Raw genomic sequence first — 23,955 nt, 5'->3', positions numbered from 1 at the left:
GTTGGGGCGCCTGTGTAAGGGCCTGCTTACCAGCCCAGCTCCAAACCAGCGCTGCGCCTCTTGCTCATGCCCATGGGGTGGACGGCAATTCAACGTGGCCACAATTCTCAACAGATGGAGAAGATTGCTAACAATTATTACCCCCACTGCTGTGTTTTTCTGCCTCCAAAATGGGTCAACAAAGGCAGGCCTGGGTGTTGAGCTGGAATTTTTGTTGTTGTTAATTCTCACCCAAAGATATTTTTCCCATTGACTTTTAGAGAGAGTGGAAGGAAGGGAGAGGGAGAGGGAGAGGGAGAGGGAGAGGGAGAGGGAGAGGGAGAGGGAGAGGGAGAGGGAGAGGGAGAGGGAGAGGGAGAGGGAGAGGGAGAGGGAGAGAGAAACATGGATGTGAGAGAGACACATTAGTGTCTCGGGTTCGATTCCCGGTCCAGGGCACGTGCCTCGGTTGCCTTCTGCTTGTGCCCCAACAGGGGCTGGGGATCAAGTCTGCAACCGAGGCGCATGCTCTGGACCCGGAATTGAACCCGAGACCCTTTAGTCTCTGGGCTGATGCTCTAACCACTGAGCAAACCCAGCTAGGGCTTAAGTTGAAATTTTGCCCTCAGCCCACTGTGCCCTCTTCTCCTAATAACAACCATGCAGTCCAGGTGGGGGTGCAGGTCAGGCCTGAATTGTGACCTATCCCCAGGCCCGTGACCTTGCCCTCTGCCCAGACCCCCCCGCAGGGCTCCAGGCCCAGCGTCTTCAGGTCGTGCTGGCTCTTCCCACTCTAGGCTCCCCCTCCAAGCTGCTCAGTGTATTCCTGGCCTTGACGCTCCCTCAGTATTTGTAATCTATCAGAATCTCCTACGATGCAGGCGCACTAGGAGTGAATCAGACGCCACAGAGAATTTAGGGGTCTTCAAACTACGGCCCGCGGGCCACATGCGGCCCGCAGAGGAGTCTGATCCGGCCCGCCAGGTTTTTTGGGCAGTGAGCGCAGCCGAGGTGTTACAGTAGGAATTAGTAGTTCATATAGTCCGGCCCTCCAGCTCTCTGAGGGGCCGTGATCTGGCCCCCACTTTAAAAAGTTTGAGGACCCCTGAGTTACAGTATAACCACCCCGGGGAACTCTCCACTCCTCGGCAGCCTGAGGGCCTGTCCCACCGAGACAGTGACTGGAGGAGGACGGTAACATTATTCCTATTTTGCAGATGAGGAAACTGAGGCACAGGGAAGTCTGAGCCTCCAGCGGGGAGCCCAGGCAGAGGCAGCATCTTCCCCAGATCTCCCCCGAGGGCTGACTCCAATGTCTGGCCAGGCCGGTCCAGCCATCATTTTGTGCAGGGGCGGGGGTGGGGGGCGCGCCTGTTTCCCTGTTCTCCGTGTCCGTCAGAGAAAACCACAGGTTCCTGAGTGGAGGAGCTGGGGATTAAGAAAGAAAGAGACAAGAGGCAGAAATAGATTCATCAAGCTGGGCGCTAGGTGGGCGCCATCTCTCTGATGGAGAGGCAGTAAAGGCTACCCCCCAGGCCACGCAGGTTTATTTATAGGGTCAAAGGAGCTTATTTGCATCCTTAACTAGGCTCTAGCATTACTGGATTTACATATCTAGACCCGCCCCTGGACAAAGGTGCTCTGCCAGTGCCTCGGGCTCAGCTAACGATTTAAAGAATGTCCATGTGCCTTCTCAGGCGGCCCTCTACAATTCTGTTTGTTTTCTAGCCACTCCTGGGCATGCTGCGCTGTTCAGTGAAGGAGCCCGGGGTGCCCTAACTCTGGGTGTCCTCTGCGTACCCCGTCATCACCAGCCGCCGCCTCATCACCAGCCGCCGCCTCACGAGGCCACAGGGGTGCAGTTTGGAAAGGTTTGGAAAGCAGACTTGGGATTTGGCTCGGCTGCATCCTCTGTGACTATGGAAGTTTGAGAGAACAAACACGAATAATATTTACCAGGAACATCCATGGATGCTTGACACACATGATTATCTTACAAAAGTGAGGTTCCTGACCCAATTCAAGTGTGTGGCTCAGCATCCTCTGCAGCCGACCGTCCTGCCACGTCAACACGCAGACAGGCAGCAGCGGGCAGGAGGCTCCAGGCTGTCCCCTAGCCCACGCCTCAGGGGGGCAGCTATTTCCCGGCCTTTGGTATTGCCTGGGTTTACTCTGGGGATTAGTTCTCCTTTGTCTTATAAATAGCCGGACACATGCCTGGGCTAGCTGTTAATCCGTGGGGCGAGCTCTGAGATTTCAGTCCCGTCTGCCTCAGTCTGAGCTGAAAGCACACACCACGCAGCGACCCACGTTAAACAAACACAGAATCAAAGCACAAGTCCCGTTTGGAGGCTGTGGCTGGCTCCGAGGCCCGGTCACAGGGAATAGGCTGAGAACAGGCCTCAGGGAGCGATCCTGGTACTGTCATTCCTATCGCCCCCTCTGGCCACAGGCCCTCCCACAGGGAATGGTGGCACCGTTCCTTCCGGGTAATTCTTTTTTACACTAAACTTCTGCCATTTGGTCAGGAGGTTTCAGGGTGTAGAGAGAGGGAGGGAAGGGGACAGGGATGGAGAACAGGACTGGAGAACAGGAGGGTGGGCTATCGTTTCTAAGAAATAAGAAAGGACGAAGATTGCAAAAAAGAGCCCAGCTGGCCGAAACCGGTTTGGCTCAGTGGATAGAGCATCGGTGTGCAGACTGAAAGGTCCCAGGTTCGATTCCAGGCAAAGGCATGTACCTTGGCTGTGGGCACATCCCCAGTAGGGGGTGTGCAAGAGGCAGCGGTTCGATGTTTCCCTTTCATTAATGTTTCTAGCTCTCTATCACTCTCCCTCTCTGTAAAAAATCAATAAAATATATTTTTTTAGCCGAGACCGGTTTGGCTCAATGGATAGAGAGTCGGCTTGGGGACTGAAGGGTCCCGAGTTCTATTCCGGTCAAGGGCATGTACCTTGGTTGCAGGCATATCCCCAGTAGGGGGTGTGCAAGAGGCAGCTGATCGATGACTCTCTCTCATCGATGTTTCTAACTCTCTATCTCTCTCCCTTCCTCTCTGTACAAAATCAATAAAAATATATTAAAAAAAAAAAAGAGCCCAGCTGGCATGGCTCAGCAGTTGAGTGGTGACCCAAGAACCAAGAGGTCATTGGTTCGATTCCGGGTTGGGGCACATTCCCTGGGTTGTGGGCTCCATCCCATGCTGAGGGGCATGCAGGAGGCAGCCGATCAATGATGTTTCTCTCTCATCAACGTTTCCATCTCTCTATCTCTCTCCCTTCGTCTCTAAAACATATTTTTTAAATAAGATTGCAAAAAGATTGCAAAATCATGAACAACTGGCAGACAGACTGCAAATGAAAATCCACGGCTCTTTCCGTGCATCCAGTCTGAAACGAGCTTCGGAAAGAGGTCTGCCGTTGCAAACTTGATGCAAATCATCAATAGTGAGCTGGACAGTCCAGAGGCAGGAAGTCCAAAGTCAGCCGTAAACAAATGGGCCACACAGCCACCCACGCTTCTGAGTGAAGGGCACATTTCACTCTTAAATTCTTGTTTTAGTTGGTTGAGCTCAGGATCACAATGTCTTGAGAAAAGCTCTCAGGTGGCAGTCTGGGCAGGGCCACTCCCGGAAGTAGGTGAGAAGCAGGAGAGATTTGCTCAACTAAAGGCCCTGGGAGATGCACTGTTTGGGCCTTTTTTTTTTTTTTCCCCCCCTTTGCTTCTAGCTCAGAGGCTGGTGCTTCTGCCCTAATGCCCATTTTTGGGGGGCGAGGGCAGGAGGGCCCCAAATGCTCCCTCCCCACCAAGTTGGGGTCCCACTCCACCGGTGCTGTTGGCAGATTCCAGCTTGGGTTTCTTCCGGAGCCCAGGTCACAATCACTACCACGAATTGAACACCTACTGTGCACCACCATTGGTTGTGCCAGGTGCTTTTAAACATCTGAAATCCGTATGTCTACCCTGGGAGGAGACTGTGCTAGACTCGTTGTAGAGATGAAACTAAGGCTTAGGAATATGACTCCATTCCAAAAAACTACCATCGTGTCCTATAAACATGGGTTTCAGGAGAGCAGGAGGTACCCAGCAAAGAAAGGGAGAACAGGAGATCCACACTACAAAGATACAGGAAGATGGCATCTAAGGCAGATATAAAATTGGTCTTTGACATGGATAACGATTTTATCTCTTGCCTCTTAAAACTGACTCATGTTCCGCCGAAACCGGTTTGGCTCAGTGGTAGAGCGTCCGTCTGCGGACTGAAAGGTCCCAGGTTCGATTCCGGTCAGAGGCATGTACATTGGTTGCGGGCACATCCCCAGTGGGGGTGTGTGCAAGAGGCAACTGGTTGATGTTTCTCTTTCATCGACGTTTCTAGCTCTCTATCCCTCTCTCCTCCTCTCTGTAAAAAAACAATAAAATATATTTTAAAAAAAGACTCATGTTCTTCCAGAGAGACTCAGAAAGGTCACCATGCGAATAACATTGGGATTACATACCACGTGAGGGACTTTGTCAAAGGTTCGCCCCGAAAGGGCTTTTTCCAAGAGGTGAAGAGCCTGCTCTAGCTGCCACCCACATAATGCTCTCTCCCCACAGGAGAAGAAGTCACCTGCTCCCGAGGCAAGCCCCACCTACAGACTTCACCTAGAGAACCTTCCACTCCTTCCTTCTTTTCAGTTTGACGTTTCCTATGGGAGCATTCGGAGTGGATGAGAAAAGGAGGCAGCTATGCAGGTAAAAAAGAAGTTCGTCAAGCCAGGCAGAGTCTACGGCAAAGACCAGCAAAAGGAAAGCTGCCAGCAAGTTTCTGCAGACAGACAGACGCTTCCTCCCCGGATGACAAATGAGCGCCTGGTCGGGGCCAGGCCTCAGAGGCGGGCGGTGCCTGAGCAGCACAGATGCGCCTCCACGGCCAGGGAATGATGAATTAGCGACCGCTTATCAGGCGACGAGCAGAGCCGGCCAGCCAGCGGCTGCAAAGGCACCTTCAGGGCCAGCCCTGTAGACACTGGAAATGAAGTTTCGGCCAGAGATGAACACGCACCCATGTTATGTGCGAAAAGAGAAGCTTGAAGAGGGGCACAGAGTGCAGCGCTTTTATTTTAGAGACACATCCTCTCTGGTCGGCACTTTTTTTGACCGGAAAGGCCACCTTGGGCCGCTGCACAGCGGAGGTGGCCGGACAGCAAAGAGCTGTTGAACACTGTTCACAATAGTTACCTTGGTGGCTGCACGCAGACAGAAGCTGCTGCAGGTGCAGTGTCTAAGGCTGCTTCATCCCAACAGGGTGACTTGGACGACAATAAGGTCAAGTCCAGCTTCTCTTAGAAAGGTAGGAGAGCCCTAGCCAGTTTGGCTCAGTGGATAGAGCGTTGGCCTGTGGACTGAAGGGTCCCGGGTTCGATTCCAGGCAAGGACATGTACTTGGTTGTAGGCTTGATGCCTGTCCCTGGTCAGGATGTGTGCGGGAGGCAACCAATGGATGTGTCTTTCTTACATCGATGCTTCTCTCTCTTCCACTCCCCCTTCCACTCTCTAAATATCAATGGGAAAATATCCTCAGGTGAGGAGTAAAGGAAGGAAGGGAGGGAGGGAGGAAGGGAGGGAGGGGAAGAAAAATGTGAGAAAGCACAATAAATAACGTGGCTGGTGGCAGGGGGGGGGGGGGGGGGAGAGAGAGAGAGAACAGGGCCATAGAATGAGGTCTGGCAGAGGCTGAGGAGGGGATAGGGAAATGGAGAGGAGAGAGTGATCACATACGCCTCCCAGAGCGAAATAACCACCTTGCAGAGCCTGTACAGACGTGTTCAGAAAGGTCACCTCGCAGAGAGAATTTTTAAACAGATTGACCTGTATGGCCCCCGGAGGGGCCTTTTTGGAAAGGAGCCCTAGGTTCGTGCCAGATGTTCAGTCTCAGAGTTGGGAGGTTGCCCATTCTCTCACACACAGATTGCTTTTTTCACCCTGACTTAATTTTTATCCCCACATTTTCCTGTCTCTGGTCTCCATCCAGTCTTTGTGTCTCTGATCTGAATGACAACCTCTAAACGTTACTCAGAGCATGGCTGCGATAAGATGTGGTGAGTGAGATGCCACGGCGGGTGCGGTAATGTGTGTGGCCAGACAGCTGGACCCCACAGCAGCAATGGCAGAAGAAGTAGGACCGTGCAGGGAGTGAAGATGACAGGTGGGAACAGCTTTCTCTGGCGCTGTGGCTTGACTGCACTTTAATTCACTCACTTACTTACAAGTTGCAGCATGCAGCGTGCTCAACCAGGTTTCTTCCCACACCTGGGGAGGCATACCATTTTAGTAGGATACCAGCTATTCATGAACATGTCAGTCTTTTACAATTTCCTCCAAGTATGTTCATAGGTGGGTTTCTCTTCTTTTTAAAAAAAAATTTAAATTTTATTTATTTATTATTTTAAAAAATATATTTTATTGATTTTTACAGATAGGAAGAAAGAGGGATAGAGAGTTAGAAACATTGATGAGAGAGAATCATCGATTGGCTGCCTCTTGCACATCCCCTACTGGGGATGTGCCCGCAACCAAGGTACATACCCTTGACTGGAATGGAACCCAGGACCTTTCAGTCCGCAGGCCGACGCTCTATCCACTGAGCCAAACCGGTTTCGACTTTTTTTTTTTTTTTAAATATTTTTATTAAATTATTATCTGTGTACATATTTTAACATTGCCCCCCATATATATATATATATATATATATATATATATATATATATATTTTAAATTAAGGTCAGTGAACCTTTTAGGAATATTTTTCAAAATGCACTACTAAAGAATTACCATAACTTTACATATAACGTAGCACCTTCTTAGTTCCCTTTAGATTCATCAAAGGAATGATAATTACTGTATATTTAATCTCCCCTTTAACCAGTATTTGTAATTTAAGCACATAGAATAGTACTGTAGTACCTAAAATAAACTGTTGTGAACAATCAAATGTCTACCACAGCAACAGGTCTCAAATGAGAATGATCACACGTCCATTCCTGCAAAATAGTGCACATTGTCACATGACCAGCCTCTTTGGAAGTTAAAAATAAAACTGCAGCTAAGAATGTCAAGTTCCTCAATCTTACTGGATTTCAAAACAAAACAAAAGCAACAAAAATCATCATTTTCCAATCCATCTACAAGCAGAAATGCCAGAAAACAAGTCTATACTACTCTGTTCAAACAACTGAAATTTCCTTTTCTAAGTCATGACATCTTTTTGTCCTGTTTTCATCCTTTTAAATACAGGACTTCAACGCATAAACGAAAAAGATTAAAAAAAAACACAAAACTGCTCAAGATGGGAAGGAACAAGAAGGAAAATGTTATATCCTCTTAGTGAAGAGGCAAATTGTGTAGAACTGCACAGATGGAAAATGTTATGCAACGGAACAGAATAATGGGAACAACATAATGCTAAGTATCACCCCAGTTTCCTGTGTCCGGAGGAAAGTTGCTGTATTAAATGCTAACTCAACCCCTGATGTATTTCTCCTTGGGATTACCTAAGTGGCACTCTAACTAGAAAAACAGTAAGTACATATCCTTCCACCTGCCCCCACAGAAATACAGCGAGAAAACGAGGCCTAATGATCAACCACCAGGAATCCTGTCTCTTAATCCAAGTCTCCTAAATATTAGCTCTTTACCACATGGTCATAAGCAATAATGGGAAGGAAATGGTTGGCTATCAATACTATCTATTTTGGCCTGGTCGAATGGCTCAGTGGTTGAGCACCAACCTATCAACCAGGAGGTTCCATTCCTGGTTAGGGCACATGCCCAGGTTGTGCATTCGATCCCCAGTGTGGGGCGTGCAGGAGGCAGCCCATCGATGATTCTCTTTCATCATTAATGTTTCTCTCTCTCTCCCTCTCCCTTCCTGTCTGAAATCAATAAAAATATATACTAGTATATTAAAAAAAAACAACACAGTATCTATTTTGCACTCATATGAAGAAGCCAAGACAGATATGTTTGGGAGCCACTTTAGTTTCTTACTCCTTTTCAGTCCAATAGCAGCAGAATACAAAATACCTGCACCTGCTTAACCCACAAGTTCATGGCCTAGAAGGTGGACCACAGCCTTGGGGAAGGGAAGCTTCAAGGACTTCATTATGTAACAGGGAGCCAGGCACACATAGAAAAGGGCACAGAAAAAAAAAATACAGAAAAGCCATGGGTAAGAAATGCTGAAGATGGCACTGAAATGAGGCAAAATGCATGTTCTCAAGGAAAATTGCTGCCTCTTGAAAATTCACAGAATTTAAGTAACTACTCCTAAGGAAAATATTCTAAGGAATGTCACAATTTGGAGTGAGGTCACTTAACAAGACAGAATAAAATATGGTGTTGTAGCAGCTATTTCCTTTTGGTAGATTATACTTAAAATATTTACTTGATGCATATACTTCCTGTTATCTCAAGATTGCTTTCCCACCCACTCTTTGAGTTTTATAATCACATTTAAATTCTGAATTTCATCAGAGCCTGCAAGCTTCATTTTAGTGCAAAATAAAGGCATTGCATGATGGACACTCATGTGGGGGATATAATTAATTAAAGGCCAGAAATTAGGTGTTCATGTGCAAGGCATTTGAGGGATCCAAGTAATATATTTTTAAGACTAATGTCCTGATACACAGATTTGTGCATATTGAAAGGAAATTAATTAGAATATTTTAATCCTTTGCACTTCGCTGTCCCCTCTCAGGGGACATTGGAATTCAAGCATATCACTCGGATGTCCCCTCTCAGGTGACATTGCAGTTTATTAGTGATTACGGGGAATTGAGTTATTTCAACGCACGTTTCCGCCGAAAAGTAGCGTCGAGTAGCTGGTAGCCAATGTCCAGAATGGTCTGGAGTGCAAAGGGTTAATATTGCTATTTGCCCTTTCTTTATAATAGAAGTGTCAACCAATTCATGATTGACAATGATAGATCAAAACATACGTGTGCGATATGTGCCAGCGAGAGCTTTATATCTATCGCACGTGAGCAAATCAACTTAGCCTTTTATATAGATAAACTTGCTTAACTAGATCTGCTTTGTGATTTAGCTAAACTTTTTCTAGTCCAGTGAAGCATCCCAACTTCTCTTTCAGGTCATTGTCAGCACCACAGCAGTAAATATCAACATGAAGCAGATTATTATTGTAAGTCATGCAGAGAATACAGCACTAAATATCAACACGAAGCAAATTATTATTGTAGATCATGCAGAGAGAACAAAGGGTAAAATATTTAACTGTAGCAGTGCTTGGCTATATTCTGTGCAGTGAGAAAACCTGAAGTCATTTTCAAGTTTCACCATTTCTTACTTCTTTTGAGTCAATTTCTAAATTTTTTAAATCTCCATTTTTTTGGATAAAGAAGAGAAAATAGGATTCTACCTATTCCAGGACTTCTGTGAGGATCAAATGAGATGAGGCACGGGAAAATGCTTCACAAACATTTGGTTAAAGTGTGAAATGTTTGCACCTGGCTATAAAGCAAGTCAGGTTCCTGGCTGAAAAAACTCCAAGGAGCCTAGTTGTTAGGGAGAGGAAGCTGGGCATTACAACGTGACATCATTACCTGGTGTGATGTTTCTGGGCTGGGCTGTGGGCCACATTTTGCACCATGGGGTCTTGGCAGTGTTGGCTGTGATTTGGTGGGGTGTCGCCCTGGGGTGGTGGTGGGGCCTGTGTCCCACTTTGGGGAAGTCAAGTGTTGGTTTGTGGGTGCTGTTTATTTTTAAATGGCCAGTGCGTGTCATGGCAGCTCTTGCATTGAGTGCCTGCCCCCTGATGGTCAATGCACGTCATAGGTATCAGTCAGATGGATGGACACTTAGCCTTTTATATATATAGATATTTCATTATGTTACAATAAACCATCTAGGAGATGGTATTTTTGATATAGTGTAAATGGTATGTCAGAACTTCCTTTTTCACTTAGATCTTAAAAGAATATTAGAAGTGTGATAACATAAACATCCAATTATGTTATTATTAGTCACTGGGAGAACACCCAAAATAATCAAGTGTTCTAAGGTATGTATAGGGCTAATAATTTAGAAATTTTCACCATTTTGAGGTACCAGGATTTTAATAAATACAATAACAAGTGTTTGAAATGGAGGCAAACAAGAAGACTAAATTGTAGACTTCTATAAACTATTTGAGAACTTATTTTTAAAAATGATATATGAAAGGAATTCACTTCTGTTAAAAAAAAGTCACTGCTATCCTGGTTTCTTAAAAATAACAGCTTATATTTAAAATGTTGCCATTTATATAGTTCTTAAAGAAATTAGCAGTAATATAAAAAAAATTAAAAGCAGTTTTTCATGGTTAAATTAATCTGCAACACTAAGACAAACATGTTGAAATTAATTAAGGAAACATGACTTTCTTTTCCAGGGGGTCGGCAGTTTATTATTTTACAGAGGTTTGGAAGAATTAGTAAATTTCAAAATAGTTAATTTAACTCAGTCAGCCATAGGATCTGGCACAGTAATTAGAAGAAACTGGTCTTTCAAAATTTCTTTCCTCTATTACTTTCCTTTTCTTAATCTTGCCTCTCACTGAGCCTTATATAGTTACAAAAGATACACTGTGAGCTGGGATTTATGAAGGCATGAAAGCTACATACTTTGGATAAAATAAAAAAAGGGAAGGGGTGATGCGGTTCTATCTCCATAACTGTATAAAGAGAACTTAATGTATGCATTTGTTTTTCTTTTTTTAAAAATATATTTTCATTGATTTTTTACAGAGAGGAGGAGAGAGGGATAGAGAGCTAGAAACATCGATGAAAGAGAAACATTGATCAGCTGCCTCTTGCACACCCCCTACCGGGGAGGTGCCCGCAACCAATGTACATGCCCCTGACCGGAATCGAACCTGGGACCTTTCAGTCCGCAGACCGACGCTCTACCACTGAGCCAAACGGGTTTCGGCGCATTTGTTTTTCTTAGTTATATTTCTATTTTACTCCTAATACCAAAGGAGCCCTTCCATTTCACATTTTCATATGAAGTACTTTTTAGTTTGTTTTGGATGTGACTAAGTGGAAACTCTGTGAATTTTAAAGTGCATTTCACTGTACACGAACCACCTACATCCAACTGAATGGCAGCAACCTGACACCAGAGGCGGCTCCCCGGTGCTTACAGCAGGGTGAGGATGAAGGCACAAGACAAGAGCCACTACTCTGTCCTCTGAGCTCTTCTCAAAAGCCCATCCTCGATTATTCAGTTGACGGATTACCCTTCTCTTTCCTTCCTCTGCCTGACGCTCTGCCCATTTCGTTTTCCGCCGAGTCCTCCAGAGGAGACAGCAAGAGAAAGAAAGAAAAATGAAACCCATTCATTTTCAATGTTCAAAATGAGTCAGTTCCATCATCAATCATTAGGGAATACTGACCGTGTTTCTGGATCATTTTCCTTTAGCAACAAAATTCTTTTAGTCTATACTTTACAACTAGCTTTGCCTATGAGAATGCAGTTTAAAAAAATACTTAAAGAGCTAACTTACACATTTCCAAAAATAGTCAACATAACTATAGACATAAATGGACATTCTCTTATTATAAACCTGTGCCTGATGGAACCACATTTTGTGCATTAGCTCTATTTGGTAATAATTCATGAAAGACCTTCCATCATTACTCGGAATGACCACAAGCTGGGGGTACAGCTGATTCAGTAAGAATTATGTAGTCAGTTGGGCCACTGAAAAGTATTAAAAGCTATTTCCAATAACCATTGTGGACAAAAATGTGAACAAGGTAATACAATATTTTGAAAATATTTTAATATCTGCCATTTTTTGTTGCTTGTGCTAATAATATATACATTGATTTAGCAATAAATATACTACTGTTACATGGAGTGCAATATTTTTAGTATTCATAATTGGTTGAAATTAATGCTGCATTATTGAGACAAATGAATACAAATGAATAAATAAATATCACACCCAAATTCCAAACTAACGCTCCAGAGGTTATCATGAACAAAAACGAAAAGAAATGTGTTGGGATTTATCTTTTTAAGCATGATTCCTGTAAACATGGCCAAGATCACCTTTCTCAGTCCTAACATTCCGTGGGATAGCTTTATAAGAAAACAGAACATACAAACCCGACCATATCTTTTTTTTGCATAGGAAATAAATTAATCGTATTTGTAAATGCAGCAATCTCTTCATCACAAAGCACTTGTTTTGTGTATGAATTCAGAAATTCTGAGCAATAAAAGTGCTCCGCGTAAGTTTATAAAATATGCTTTCTGGATTTAAAATTGAACAGGAAAATTTCCAAACAAGCCATAGTTATGATTCTGAAATACGATGTACATGATATCCGGCCACAGGAGGAAGTGCCTCACTGCGGACAACACAGTGTACAAGTAGAAAGCACAGTGCTGAGCAGAACTTCCCTGTCGCTTCTCCTCACGTCGGTGCCCGGGAGGCTGAGGGAGCCGCGCTGCCACACGGCTCATGCTGCTTGTTGCAAACAAGGAAGAGGGGGGTGTGAGGACAAATTTAAAGTAGATAACGAAAAAATAAAATGGCAAAAATACAGTACATATGCTTTAACCAGTGCACTCTATAAAACAGTTCGCTTTATTCATAATCTTTTATAAAGTGCAATGTTACCTAAAACAGAGACATGTACCTTAATGGCTCGCAATACCACTGACCAAACTGCCAGGACAGAGCAGTGCAGAGTGAGACACACGGAGCTGAGCATGCACTCAGATGGGCCCCGAAGGCAGAGCCTGGGCCACGAGTCCTAAGAGCTTTTCTTGTACTTTTTGAAAAAGATGACTAGTAGGTTATCATCGTATGTAACCACAAAATAAAAACAATAAGTTAAAGTCCTCGCTCAGAAATAAGTATATGCTGCACATAAAATTCATTACAGACTCTTTTTTAAAACAGACATTTTTTTTCCCTCTGATAAATTCCTGCTGAAAGGGTGCAAATCTCTTAAAAAGCCTACATTATCCACAAGGCAAAGCGGAAGGTGTCGCCACAGTAGGAGCAAATTGCCGGCAGACAGCTGAGAGGCCTGTGACGACTCTGCAGGCAGTTCGAATCCGGCCAGCCCCTGACTGCATCTACGGGGCCTCTGCTCCTTCCAGCCCGTCCTGCCGGCACCAGGTAAGTCGCTAAACCGTGTGACCTGTGCTTCGTTCACAGTAACATTGTCTGTCCAGTGCTTCAGGACAAGGATAACCAACGGGTTTTCCTGAAAACATTCCCCAGGAGGCAGATTCCAATGTGACCAGTGGGACTTGTTTTTCTGTTTGGTTGGTGGTTTTTGTTTTGTTTTTTTTGGCTCATTCAGGATAATTTATTTTCTTAAAGTAGACAAGCTTTGACTTCCATGGAACATCACCTCGGGCACTGCCGAGGGAGCGAAGGTGCCAGGCTCCGGGCGCAGCCCTCCCGCTCCCGGGCCGATCAGTCCGAGATCTGGAAGAGGGGCTCGGGGTTACTGCTGTCGGCGGGGTGGCCGGGCTGCAGGGCCTTCGTGGGGGTGGTCTTGCCGTGGGAGTGGGAGGACGAGGAGTGGGAGCTCTCGCTGGAGCTGCTGCGTGTCTCCGTGCTGGTGCTGGTCTTCTTCATCTTCCTCCTCTTAGCCAGGGGGGCCTTGTCCACATTCTGAAGGCAAAACCCCTCTCTCTTGTACTTGTTGAAGGCCTAGGGGAGAGAAACAAGGGAACCCTGATAAGGCACAGGATGGAAGGTTCCTTGGCAATGATGACCTACAGCGGGAGGCGACTCTGGTTGTCAACCAACAGCTCCAAGGTGTTTGGGGACAAAGTCCTGAAACCACGGTATCCAAACCTCCTGCGGGGTCCAGAGTTCACGGGGTGATGGCTGAGGATGCTTGGCTGTCCGGGAGCCATGACTCTCATACATCGTTTGAAGAAGTTAGCGCTACCTCTCAGTAAGAAACACTGACTGGCTGGAAATTCCTGAAGACTATCAGCAATCCAGCACACCCCTCCACACCCCACCCCTGCTACCCCCATTACTCTACTAGCTCCATGGCTGAGATTTAAAATCCTGACCACAAAGTCCCAATGCAAAACAGACTTAATCCATTGTGGGCCCCTGGGCTCCACTTCCAAGTCAATGCAACTGACCAGCTAATCTACACACAGGAGATCAAGGCTACGGCGTTAGTGGGTGGGCAGCCTGACTTCCCTTTTCTTAGCCTCACGCTCTGGCTCGGCTGCGGTTGCCCCTGACAACCTTGCATCACGTCACTGAGAAGAGGATCACCTGCTACAAATTCTTGCAGTTAATCTCTTTACACCTCAGCATATCCTAGTTCATTAACTTTTAAATCAATGTCTGCAGCCGAAGGGGAAGCGCTATCCCTCCTTTCTCATGAGAATCCCTTCGGAGGTAATGGTATTTCTCCTTCACTCGTTTACCCCTTAGACAACTATCTGAATGGGTTTGCGTCTGCCAGACGCGGCTGTGCGGCTCCTGCAATGCAGGCTCGCCCTTTCAAACACAATCAGTGCCGTACGTCGCGAACCTACTTCTTACCCCTCGTGGTCTCTAGAATACAGGAGGCCCAAAATGGTTGCTGAATGAATGAATTTTCACGGGTGCCTTAGTTCTCAGTGTTCATTTATCGTTTTAAAAGCAAATGATTCTGAAGAAAGTGCTAGTACCGTGGTACCCCGAAAATAAGACATCCTCCGAAAATAAGACCTAGTGCATGGAAAGATAATACATCCCCTGAAAATAAGACCTAGCGCAACTTTGGGAGAAAAAATTAATATAAGACACTGTCTTATTTTCAGGGAAACAGGGTAGTAGGTAGTACATTGTTTTCATCACCTACAGGAAATCTCCAGCTATTCCAATACCGCCCACTGCCCTATCTCACCCTCATTCCACACATCTGGGAAGGGCACTGGGGGTTCGCAGGGACCTTGGTCCCAGGCACTTGGTGCTTGTGTGTGTGTGTGTATCCTGACATTAAAAGAACTCTTATTTCTTATGTTAACTGTTATCACTCAGAGTATGTCTCGGAGGTTACCGGGTATCTGATTCCTTTCAAACCCCGCACCGCGGGGCACAGGCCCTTACGTGGAAGGTGGCCTTCACGCAGGTGTGCACGGCGGCTCCTGAGGACCCCAGGATGTCGGGAGTCATCAGAGGGTTGGAGGACAGCTGGCTGCCGTCCTGGAGCCATTCATTGTACCTCAGGCCAGACATTTTAAGTCTTTTATTTGGATCGACTGTGAGAAGTCCTGTGGGAATAAACGAGACATGTTTTATTTTGTGATTTGCCATTTCAAACAGTTTAAAATCAACCTCAGATATAAATCTCAATTATGTTCACATGACATGATGGTTTCTGTGAGGCTTCAGCCTCCTATAAAAATAATCACCCTTTCATATGCCCTTCAATGCCCTGGTGAGCACTGGATGCTAATGAGCAAGCCCACAACAGCCTATTTCTAGGAGGCTGTGGGCTAACCGACTTCGATCAGGAGAAAATAGCCACCCCCACTAAGACTCCCCAGGTGACCGGGTAAACTCCAACGAAGAAAGAGCTAGACCTCCTTCATGCCAGTACCAGCACCTTCTCCAAATCAGGGGTGCGGCCAGGCCTACAGAAGTGGAAGTGGAGATTCCAAGAGGAGTGCTGAGGGAACAGGAAGACCAGCCCAGCTCTCACACCACCAGGGGGCATGTGCCGGAGGCTGGGGAAGGCTCAGCCGAGGGAGCACGGGCACCCTGGGAAACTTCCAGAAGTTAGGTCCTGGGGGATGAGAGAAGCAGGCTCAATGAGGAGGGGTGCCCAGGGGTTAAGAAGAGCTAGTGCACAGGAATGTGGGGTGCAGAAACCCGGAAGCTCGGCACAACTGAGGAATCAAGTTTCACAATGGCAGAGGCAGGCAGGGCCCGGGCGTGAAAGGCCTTGAATGTTCAATGTGCTGTGATGGGGCATGACCTGTGGTCAGTGGATTCTCTGAAGGATCCGTAACAGGGACATGAGCATATCTGGACATCAGGAAGGTCACGCTGCCGATCGATGATGGACAGGCAACGTGAGAGGAAGTGAGACAAGCTGGAAGGATGCTGTAGGATCAGGAGAGAAATGGTGACGAGGACTGAGGTGGCGGCCACGTGGATGGGGGGAGGGGTGTGAGCGGGGAAGCTGAACCTGTGGGAGCAGTGACTGGCTGTGGGAGGCGAGCAAGGCTGGGGGCTGGTAGGTGTCCGGCTTTCTGACGCGGTGGCCTGGCTTCTTGGCAGTGCAAAGGAGGGAGATGTGAGGAGGCGCACGTTCCCGGGGAAAGGAGAGTAAAAAAGTACAGATCTGGCTCTGGGCGGTGCATTCAGTGGTTAGAGCGTTGGTCTGTGCACCGGAGGGTCTCAGGTTTGATTCCCAGTCAAGGGCAAGTACCTGGGTTGCAGGTTCAATCCCCAGCCCAGGCTGGGGTGCATGTGGGAGGCAACCAATCAATGTGTCTCTCTCATATCAATGTTTGTCTCTCTCCTTTTCCCCCAACTCCCTTCCACTCTCTAGCAATCAATGGAAAAATATCCTTAGGTGAGGTTTAACAGCAACGACAACAAGTACAGTTCAATGTGGAGGTGCCGGACTAGGATGCTGGTGGACCCAGGTGCTAGTTCCTGTGGAGACGGTGGGCAGGATTACTGAGGGAGAATGTTCTGGTAAGAAGAAATGGCACAATACAGCAGCCCGGAATCCTTTTAGAACAATGGACTCCTTGAGTAATGAACAAATATATGTGAAATGGCATGACTCCGCTTCAATCTCTGCACAGCACACTAAGGAAACTTTACGTTATAGATTCTTACCTTGGATCAAATCTTTAGCCTCTTGGGATACATTCTTCCAGGCTTCTCCTTCAAAGGAGAAATCTCCCTTTTTGATTTTCTTCATGATTTCCACTGCACTGGTGCATGTCAAACTTTTGTCATGAGATTGGAATGGAACTTGCCCAGACAACATAGTATACTATCGAGAAAAAAAAGAAACAAAGAATGTTTCAACAGTTTATTATGATTGGAATTATTGGGTTTAAAAGATTATGTGGCTTCTATTGCTGAAACAAGCAATACCTTTCAAAGACTTGTAAATAAAGAGGAATGGCTTATTATGACATCAAGATTTAAAACCATTTGTCTATAGTAATAAAAGCATAATATGCTAATGAGACGTGACGTCCTTCTGGATGACCTTCCAGACGAAGCCAGGTCCTGGGTACCTGCTGGCAGCCGGAGGGAAGCCCGGGTCCCGGGTGCCAGAGGGAAGCAGGTGCTGGCAGCCGGGGGAAGGAAGGCCTGCTCTTGCATGAATTTTGTGCACTGGGCCTCTAGCATGACCATATCCAGAACAAGAATGAAAAAGGGGTTCTCTGAAAAAGAGTGTGTTAAGGTTAACAGAAAATTTAAAGACAGCAGAACCCTGAATAACTATTTTTTCTATCCAATTCCATATCCTTTCCTTAGGATATTAACTATGGATAAGAACTTTAAAATTTTTTTATTTGGCCTTCTTTAGTTTGTTTGTAATTATCCCAATTTTAATTTTATTTTTCTCACTGTTGGGTTAAATGCGATCAACTCTCTACAGTCACCTTATTTCACTGCAGCCACGTTCGAAATTTTACATGAAAGGTAAAAAGTCAATAGAGCCCTGGCCGCATAGCTCAGCTGGTTAGAGCACTGTGGTTGATGCCCGGTCACGACACATACAAGCACCAACCAATGAATTCATGAAAAGTGGAACAACAAATTGATGTCTCTCTCTAAATAAATAAATATGAATAAATAAAATAAAAAGTCAACAGGAAGACCAAAAAGCTAAGGCTGGTCTTTGTAGCAGAGATTTTTGAAAGGTGATCCTTAAACTTCTTGGAGGTCTGCTCTCAGCTTGCTGAGTGACGTACAGGCTCTCAGGGTGAAGGGAGCTGCAGAGGGCGGTGGGTGGGCTGGTGATTAGGTAGTCACCATGTCTGTGTGCAGATCAGAGAACCTCGTGGTGAGAAGGGTGGTGGAGTCAGTTGGTTGGGAGGGACACTAACAACAGAGCCCTAAGTAGGAGGCATGGAGCTCCAGAGGCTCCAAGCAACTAGGTGCAACAGTCTTTTTTCTGCCCTGGTCATCTGACAAGCTAACGCATCCTCAAGATGGCAAGGATGGTGAAGCAGTTCTGACACGCTGGCTCTCAAGAAAGATGGAAACTCCCAGGCAGGGTGATAAATCTCTCTATATAAAAGCCTAAGCATCTAAGCTATGACGCAAAATGACCACCAGGATGCAGAAGCTCCAACCAGTAGAAATGACACGCACTGACAACCAGGGGGCAGGCACTCAATGCAGGAGCTGCCAAGCTGTGATGACTTGGCAGCTGTGGTTCCTGAGTGATGCAACTGGAACTAGAGAGGAGGGAGCCCAATTCCAGGGTGTGTCACCTAAGAATTGCCCTCTCACAATCCAGGACCCCTTGGGAAATATCGGATAGCCAGTTTCGGCCCCATCCCCGCAGGCCAGACTGAGGGACTCCACCAGTGCACGAATCTGTACACCGAGCCTCTAGTTTAACATAAAAAGGAAAACAAAGAGATACAGGTAAGCATTCAACACAACCCATGTAAGAAGAATGGGTGATGTATGACCAAGACCCAGACCCAGAGAAGAAGCTTGACTCTCTGAGGTTGTTACCTGAGACAAGGGGGCTTTGGGCGAATTTGGACTTTCTGAAAAAAAGCAAAAGCAAAAAAAAGATGTGCCTGAGAAGGAAAAAAAACCACTCATGAGATTGGAGAGTTTGAAAATATAATACAAGAAGAAGACACCTGTTTCTAATTTTAAGCTATATAGTAAGAAAAATATTTGTTCTAAGGAGAGAAATGCTAGGACATCTGTAGAACAAAGACAAACAACTTAAAAAAAAATCAAAACTTCCTAAAGCTTTGGTATGGAAGGAAGGCTACAACTGGATCAGACTGACCTGGGGCCCACGGGTTAGGAGAAACTGCCCAACATCTCTCTCACAGTCTCCTAACTGACACCAAGATCTCTACTGCCCCCTTCTGACTCCTATCCATTATCCTTCCTGCAGACACAGAGTAACAGGTAAGCAGTGGAATCCCTTCCAGCACGGCCCTATGCAAACTCCTTCCTGGCTTCCCACACCTTCCCCTGGGCCTGGGCCTCCACAGTTCCCAGGCTCCACCCCCACTTTCCTTACGGACAGTTCTTCCGCCTCCCTGACTTGGCACAAGCTACACATCTTCTTAGATCACCACTTGCTTTCTTCAGCTAGCAAAGTCTGCCCCCAACCCCCATCTAACTAGGGGCTCTGTCCTCTGTCATCATTCTCACAGAGAGAAGACACAGAGGAGAGAATGAGTGTTACAGTCAGATGGACTTGGCTTCAAACAAGTGCTTATTTCCTAGCTCGGGAAGATCAGTTAACCTCTCAGACCAGTTCTTCACCTACAGAGTAAAATAACAAGATCACGCCATCCATTGCGCTTGGTAAGAAGCAGCAGCCTGCTCAGTCACACCCACTCTCCATCCCAGGCTCGCTGCTAACCCTTTCCTCCTCTCTCTGGCTGGATGGCAACAGGGACCCCATGACCTTTGGTTAAGGGGGAGACATGCAACTTTCAAGCCCCTTTGGGGTCTGCTTTCTAGGTCACTGCTGGCACCAACCACATGAGCCTGGATTCCCCAAAAAGCAGAGTCTGAAGCAAAAGCTTATACACAATTATGTTACTAAGGAACACAGGCTGTGAGGAGGAGGAATTGAGCACAGGAATGGGGCAAACACAGAGGAACTGCCGCCGTGGCTAAGATGGGCCAGCAGGGACCAGCTGCCGTGCTGATGGGGTATAATTCAGGTCAGCTGATGGCGCTGATAAGCACCTATTGACCTGGTCAATGGATTCTTCTTCATTCCTTTCAACAGGAAAGGTCAAAGCAGAAAGTGCTCACATGGCATGGACGGCACTCACTCTTGCCCAAGAGCTATACTGACTTTCCTGCTCTGCTGTAACAGTCTGCGGGGGCTCCATCATCTTGACACTGGAGAGAAGCCATGCTGGTTCTCTGTATTGTTATCCTCATTACATGAGGTCCATGGGCAGAAACTAGCAGGTATCCTACTAGTGCCCTATACATATGCATGCCAGAGGATGGAGATAAACTACAAACATCCGGGGACTGTCACCTGGGGAAGGGTTTAGAGCCAATGGTCAGGGCATAGACATTGCCCTCTGAAAGTCGGCTGCGGTACCTCGACCCCGTAGGAGAGCAACACAGAGCTCGGCGGGCTTCCCTGGGTCTGGGTGGAGGCATATATTGCAGCTGAGAAGATGGCTCCAATCGTTTTGTCAGGCGACTTGGAAGGCTACCAGCTTAAGTGAGGCCCAGAGTAGAGAATGTGTTGTTGCAAGTGCAAGCTGTAATAAAACCCCTCCTGCCACTTCGGCTACAGGATTTGGTAGATCTGATGCTAGAGTATCTGTGAAAGAGATGCAAAAACTCCACTGAAGAGCTGCGGAGCAGACCAGAAGGGTTCTGTGCAAGGCCACGCCCTCTACGCCCTCTACGACTATTCTCTGAAAACAGCTCTCCTGAGGCACGTCAGTAAGGAGGTAGGACTATTCCCTGGCAAGTGGAATGAGGGAACAGGAGACAAAATAGTTAAATAAGGTTGAGCAATTAACAGCCTGCTAATACATGGCAAGATCTTATCTTCCCTAACCAAAGACACCTAGGAGCAAACAGTTTACACCTCTCCTCCCCAATCAGACAGTGAGTAGCTTAGAACACCCTGGTCAGGAAGAGAGATCACAGAGACCCAGTTGGTGCCATTGGTGCCAGCCAAACCCCAGAATGGACAAAGTCAGGGGAATAAATATCAAAAAAGCCCAGTTAGAGACAGACAGATCCCAGATAAAAATAGAGCAGTGAAGCTGACCAGAAAAGGATCGCTACTCCTATACATGCTCATTTTGATGCGTCAGACACACCTGGCAAAGGACACACCTGGCAAACTACTGAATATTCTGCTGAGACCCTCCCCTGAGAACTTCCCTAAATTCTCACCTTTAGAAAAGAGATGAGAACCCTCAAGACAAAGGACCCTGTGTGTACCCCTTTCCTCAGGTGTACAGCTGCTTGCTTCCTCATAAACTCTAGGGTCCCCATGAAACTTGCAACCAGGGGAGCAGCAGGCAGCAGCAGCTCATCCCGTACTACATTTTCTAAAGACTGTGTCATACACTGAGTGTGTGTGTCTCCAAAATTCATACATTGAAGACCCAACCCTCAGTGTGACTGTATTTAGAGAAAGGGCTATATGGATGTAATTTAAGTTAAATGAGGTCCTGGGTGGGGTTCTGACTGAACAGGAATAGTGTCTTTTCCAACAGACGCACCCAGAGCTTGTTCACTCTCCCCGAGAACGAGAGGAAAGGGTATGTAAGGATACCACCAGGCTGGTCCCTGGACAGTGCACTTGGCAACCTTAGAACCGTGAGAAAATAAGTGTCATCTGCAGTACTTTGCTATGGCAGCCCTGAGCAGATGAGGCAGGGGGTAAGCTCTATGCTAATTTACGTCCTGCACATCCATGAGGTAGAACTGGGTTGCAATCAAAGCCACATGATACTATGTGATGCACCTTCCTGAAGTATTTTTTTTAGTCAGTGGGGGTAATAGAAATTATTTTCATATTAAAATATCCACATCCATGTTTGATGGATGCAACATGCAAAAGGACCATAGCTTTCTAATGCAAATCAGGAGACTCCAAGGAAGCTCTGGGTTTGCTATGGGATAATTCAGGCTTTGTCTCGGATCTGCTGGAGATATGCATTCATTTATATGGAAATGTTTGCAAAGCACTCTTTTTTCTTGACAATTTAATGCAGGTGTTCACTTTCTTTTTCATCTGTTTCATTATGCATCTCTAAAAGGCAAGGATTTTTAAAAACCACAATCACACCACCATTATCTACTTAAAAGAATTAGCAGTAATTCCTTTATATAATTCCATATTCAAATTTCTCCAATTATGTTATATGCCCTGTATATTATAATCACATCTGTATGAGTTAGCTTTAGGTTGAATTTAATAAATAGGATTGAAATTAAAATTTGCTTGAATCAGAATTGAAGTAAAATGCAAACACTGTTTCTTAAATGTCTTCTATTGTTGAAAGTATTACAGATGTCCCTTTATTTTTTTAAAAATATATATTTTATTAATTTTTTACAGAGAGGAAGAGAGAGGGATAGAGAGTTAGAAACATCGATGAGAATCATCGATCAGCTGCCTCTTGCACACCCCCTACTGGGGATGTGCCCGCAACCAAGGTACATGCCCTTGACCGGAATCGAACCTGGGACCCTACAGTCCACAGGCCGACGCTCTATCCACTGAGCCAAACTGGTTTCGACCAGATGTCGCCTTTTTAAAGTGTCATTTTAACCTATAGGTTCCCATGCTATTTTTTCTTATAATTTATTTGCTGGAGAAACTGGGTTGTGTGTCCTGTGGCCTGCACACAGTCTGGATCTGGTGACTGCTTCCCTGTGGCATCATCTAACCGCTTCTCTGTCCCGTTTCTCTTAAAAACCTGTGAGATCTAGAGAGAAGCACGGCTTCTGTCCGTACCATCACACCAAGTTGTTTCCATGGAGACAGCATTCAGAAGCTCTAAGATGATATTTTAGAACCGTAAAAAGGATGATGGTTTAATTGGCTTATATTTAAAGTAAGGATTCTTTAACAGGGGATAATCTTATATTATTACAAAAAATGAAAACCTCTTTTTTATTTAGACATATTTTTTCAGGAGAGTGCTACTCATGTTTAAGTCCCTAAATAAAACTCTCAAGTCTATAGAAGCTAGTTGTTTATTTTTATTTTAAAAATATGATTCATAAATTTTAGTTTGAAAATTATAGAGATGACTTAGAATTACTGAAATAAAAACCCTATGAAACTTCAACTAAAAGAGGACCCATGCTGTAGGGACACCTGGTTAGCCATTAGGGGAAAGCAAGCTGACACCAAAATAAACCCCAGATGGCGTGCTGGTTAACGTGTAAAAATAAAATAGAATTCTAGAGGGAAATTTAGGAGGATATTTTTATAATCTTGGGTTGGGGTAGAGTGACAATCTGAATCAGAGCAGGTTCCATAAAACAACAGACTGACATATCTTACTACATAGAAATAAAAAAACAAAAACCCTTTTCTATTTAAATCCCTCTGAAAACAAAATTAAAATCCCATATTACTCTAAACAAAGGACAAACCAGAAAAACATTTCCAATATTAATGGCAGACAAGATTAAAATCCTTAACAGAGCTTTCAAGTCCAGTAAGAAAAATTCCCCACAGGAAAGTGGGTAAAACTCACACACAGCAACTCCTAAAGGAAAAGTACAAATGTCCAGATACACGAAAAGATGCTGAGACAATATTCATCAGAGGAACGCATGCAAATGACAACAGCAGGAAGCGATTTAAGACTGACATTGATAGTCTCCCATGTATTGGCCTATAGTTCGGAGAAGATACGAAAAACCTTCTACAAGGAAATCCAGGCATAGATTTCAAAGTAAAGATGTGTATACCCTTCTCCTAGAAATCTATTCTGAACAAATGGTGAGACGAATGTAAGCACAGATATAAACAATATTCATGTGTATCGTTTAAAATTAATGAAAAACTGGAGAATGCTAACTTCTCATTAGTAAATGGTTAAATAAACTTTTGAGACTCTAACTACATGTACACTCTACTCTCATTTAAAAAAAACCAAATACATATGCATGTCTATAGGAAAGCTTATAGAAAGACATAAGGAATACAGTGCATGGTGGTGTGGGGGCGAGGGATGGGAGCGAGAGGGAGCCGGTCTCTA

General features: G+C 45.5%; 1 protein-coding gene across 3 annotated transcripts in view; it reads right to left on the bottom strand.

Moving 5' to 3' along the window:
• Positions 1 to 11,789: 11,789 nt before the first annotated feature.
• Positions 11,790 to 23,955, bottom strand: part of RPS6KA5 (ribosomal protein S6 kinase A5) — a 120,870-nt gene continuing 108,704 nt past the window's right edge. For all 3 annotated transcript variants that reach the window (XM_084883895.1, XM_084883896.1, XM_084883897.1), the window contains 3 exons: positions 16,862 to 17,021; positions 15,116 to 15,279; positions 11,790 to 13,705 (listed from right to left, as the gene is read on the bottom strand). In XM_084883895.1, coding sequence (XP_084740021.1) covers positions 13,466 to 13,705; positions 15,116 to 15,279; positions 16,862 to 17,021 — 564 coding nt within the window. In that variant the 3' untranslated portion in view covers positions 11,790 to 13,465. The remainder of the gene's footprint in view (positions 13,706 to 15,115; positions 15,280 to 16,861; positions 17,022 to 23,955) is intronic.

The sequence above is a fragment of the Pipistrellus hanaki genome (genome assembly GCF_964339955.1).
Source record: "Pipistrellus hanaki genome assembly, chromosome: 1".
NCBI lineage: Eukaryota > Metazoa > Chordata > Mammalia > Chiroptera > Vespertilionidae > Pipistrellus > Pipistrellus hanaki.
The sequence above is the reverse complement of the archived record's forward strand: the minus strand, read 5'-3'. Positions and strand labels throughout refer to the sequence as shown.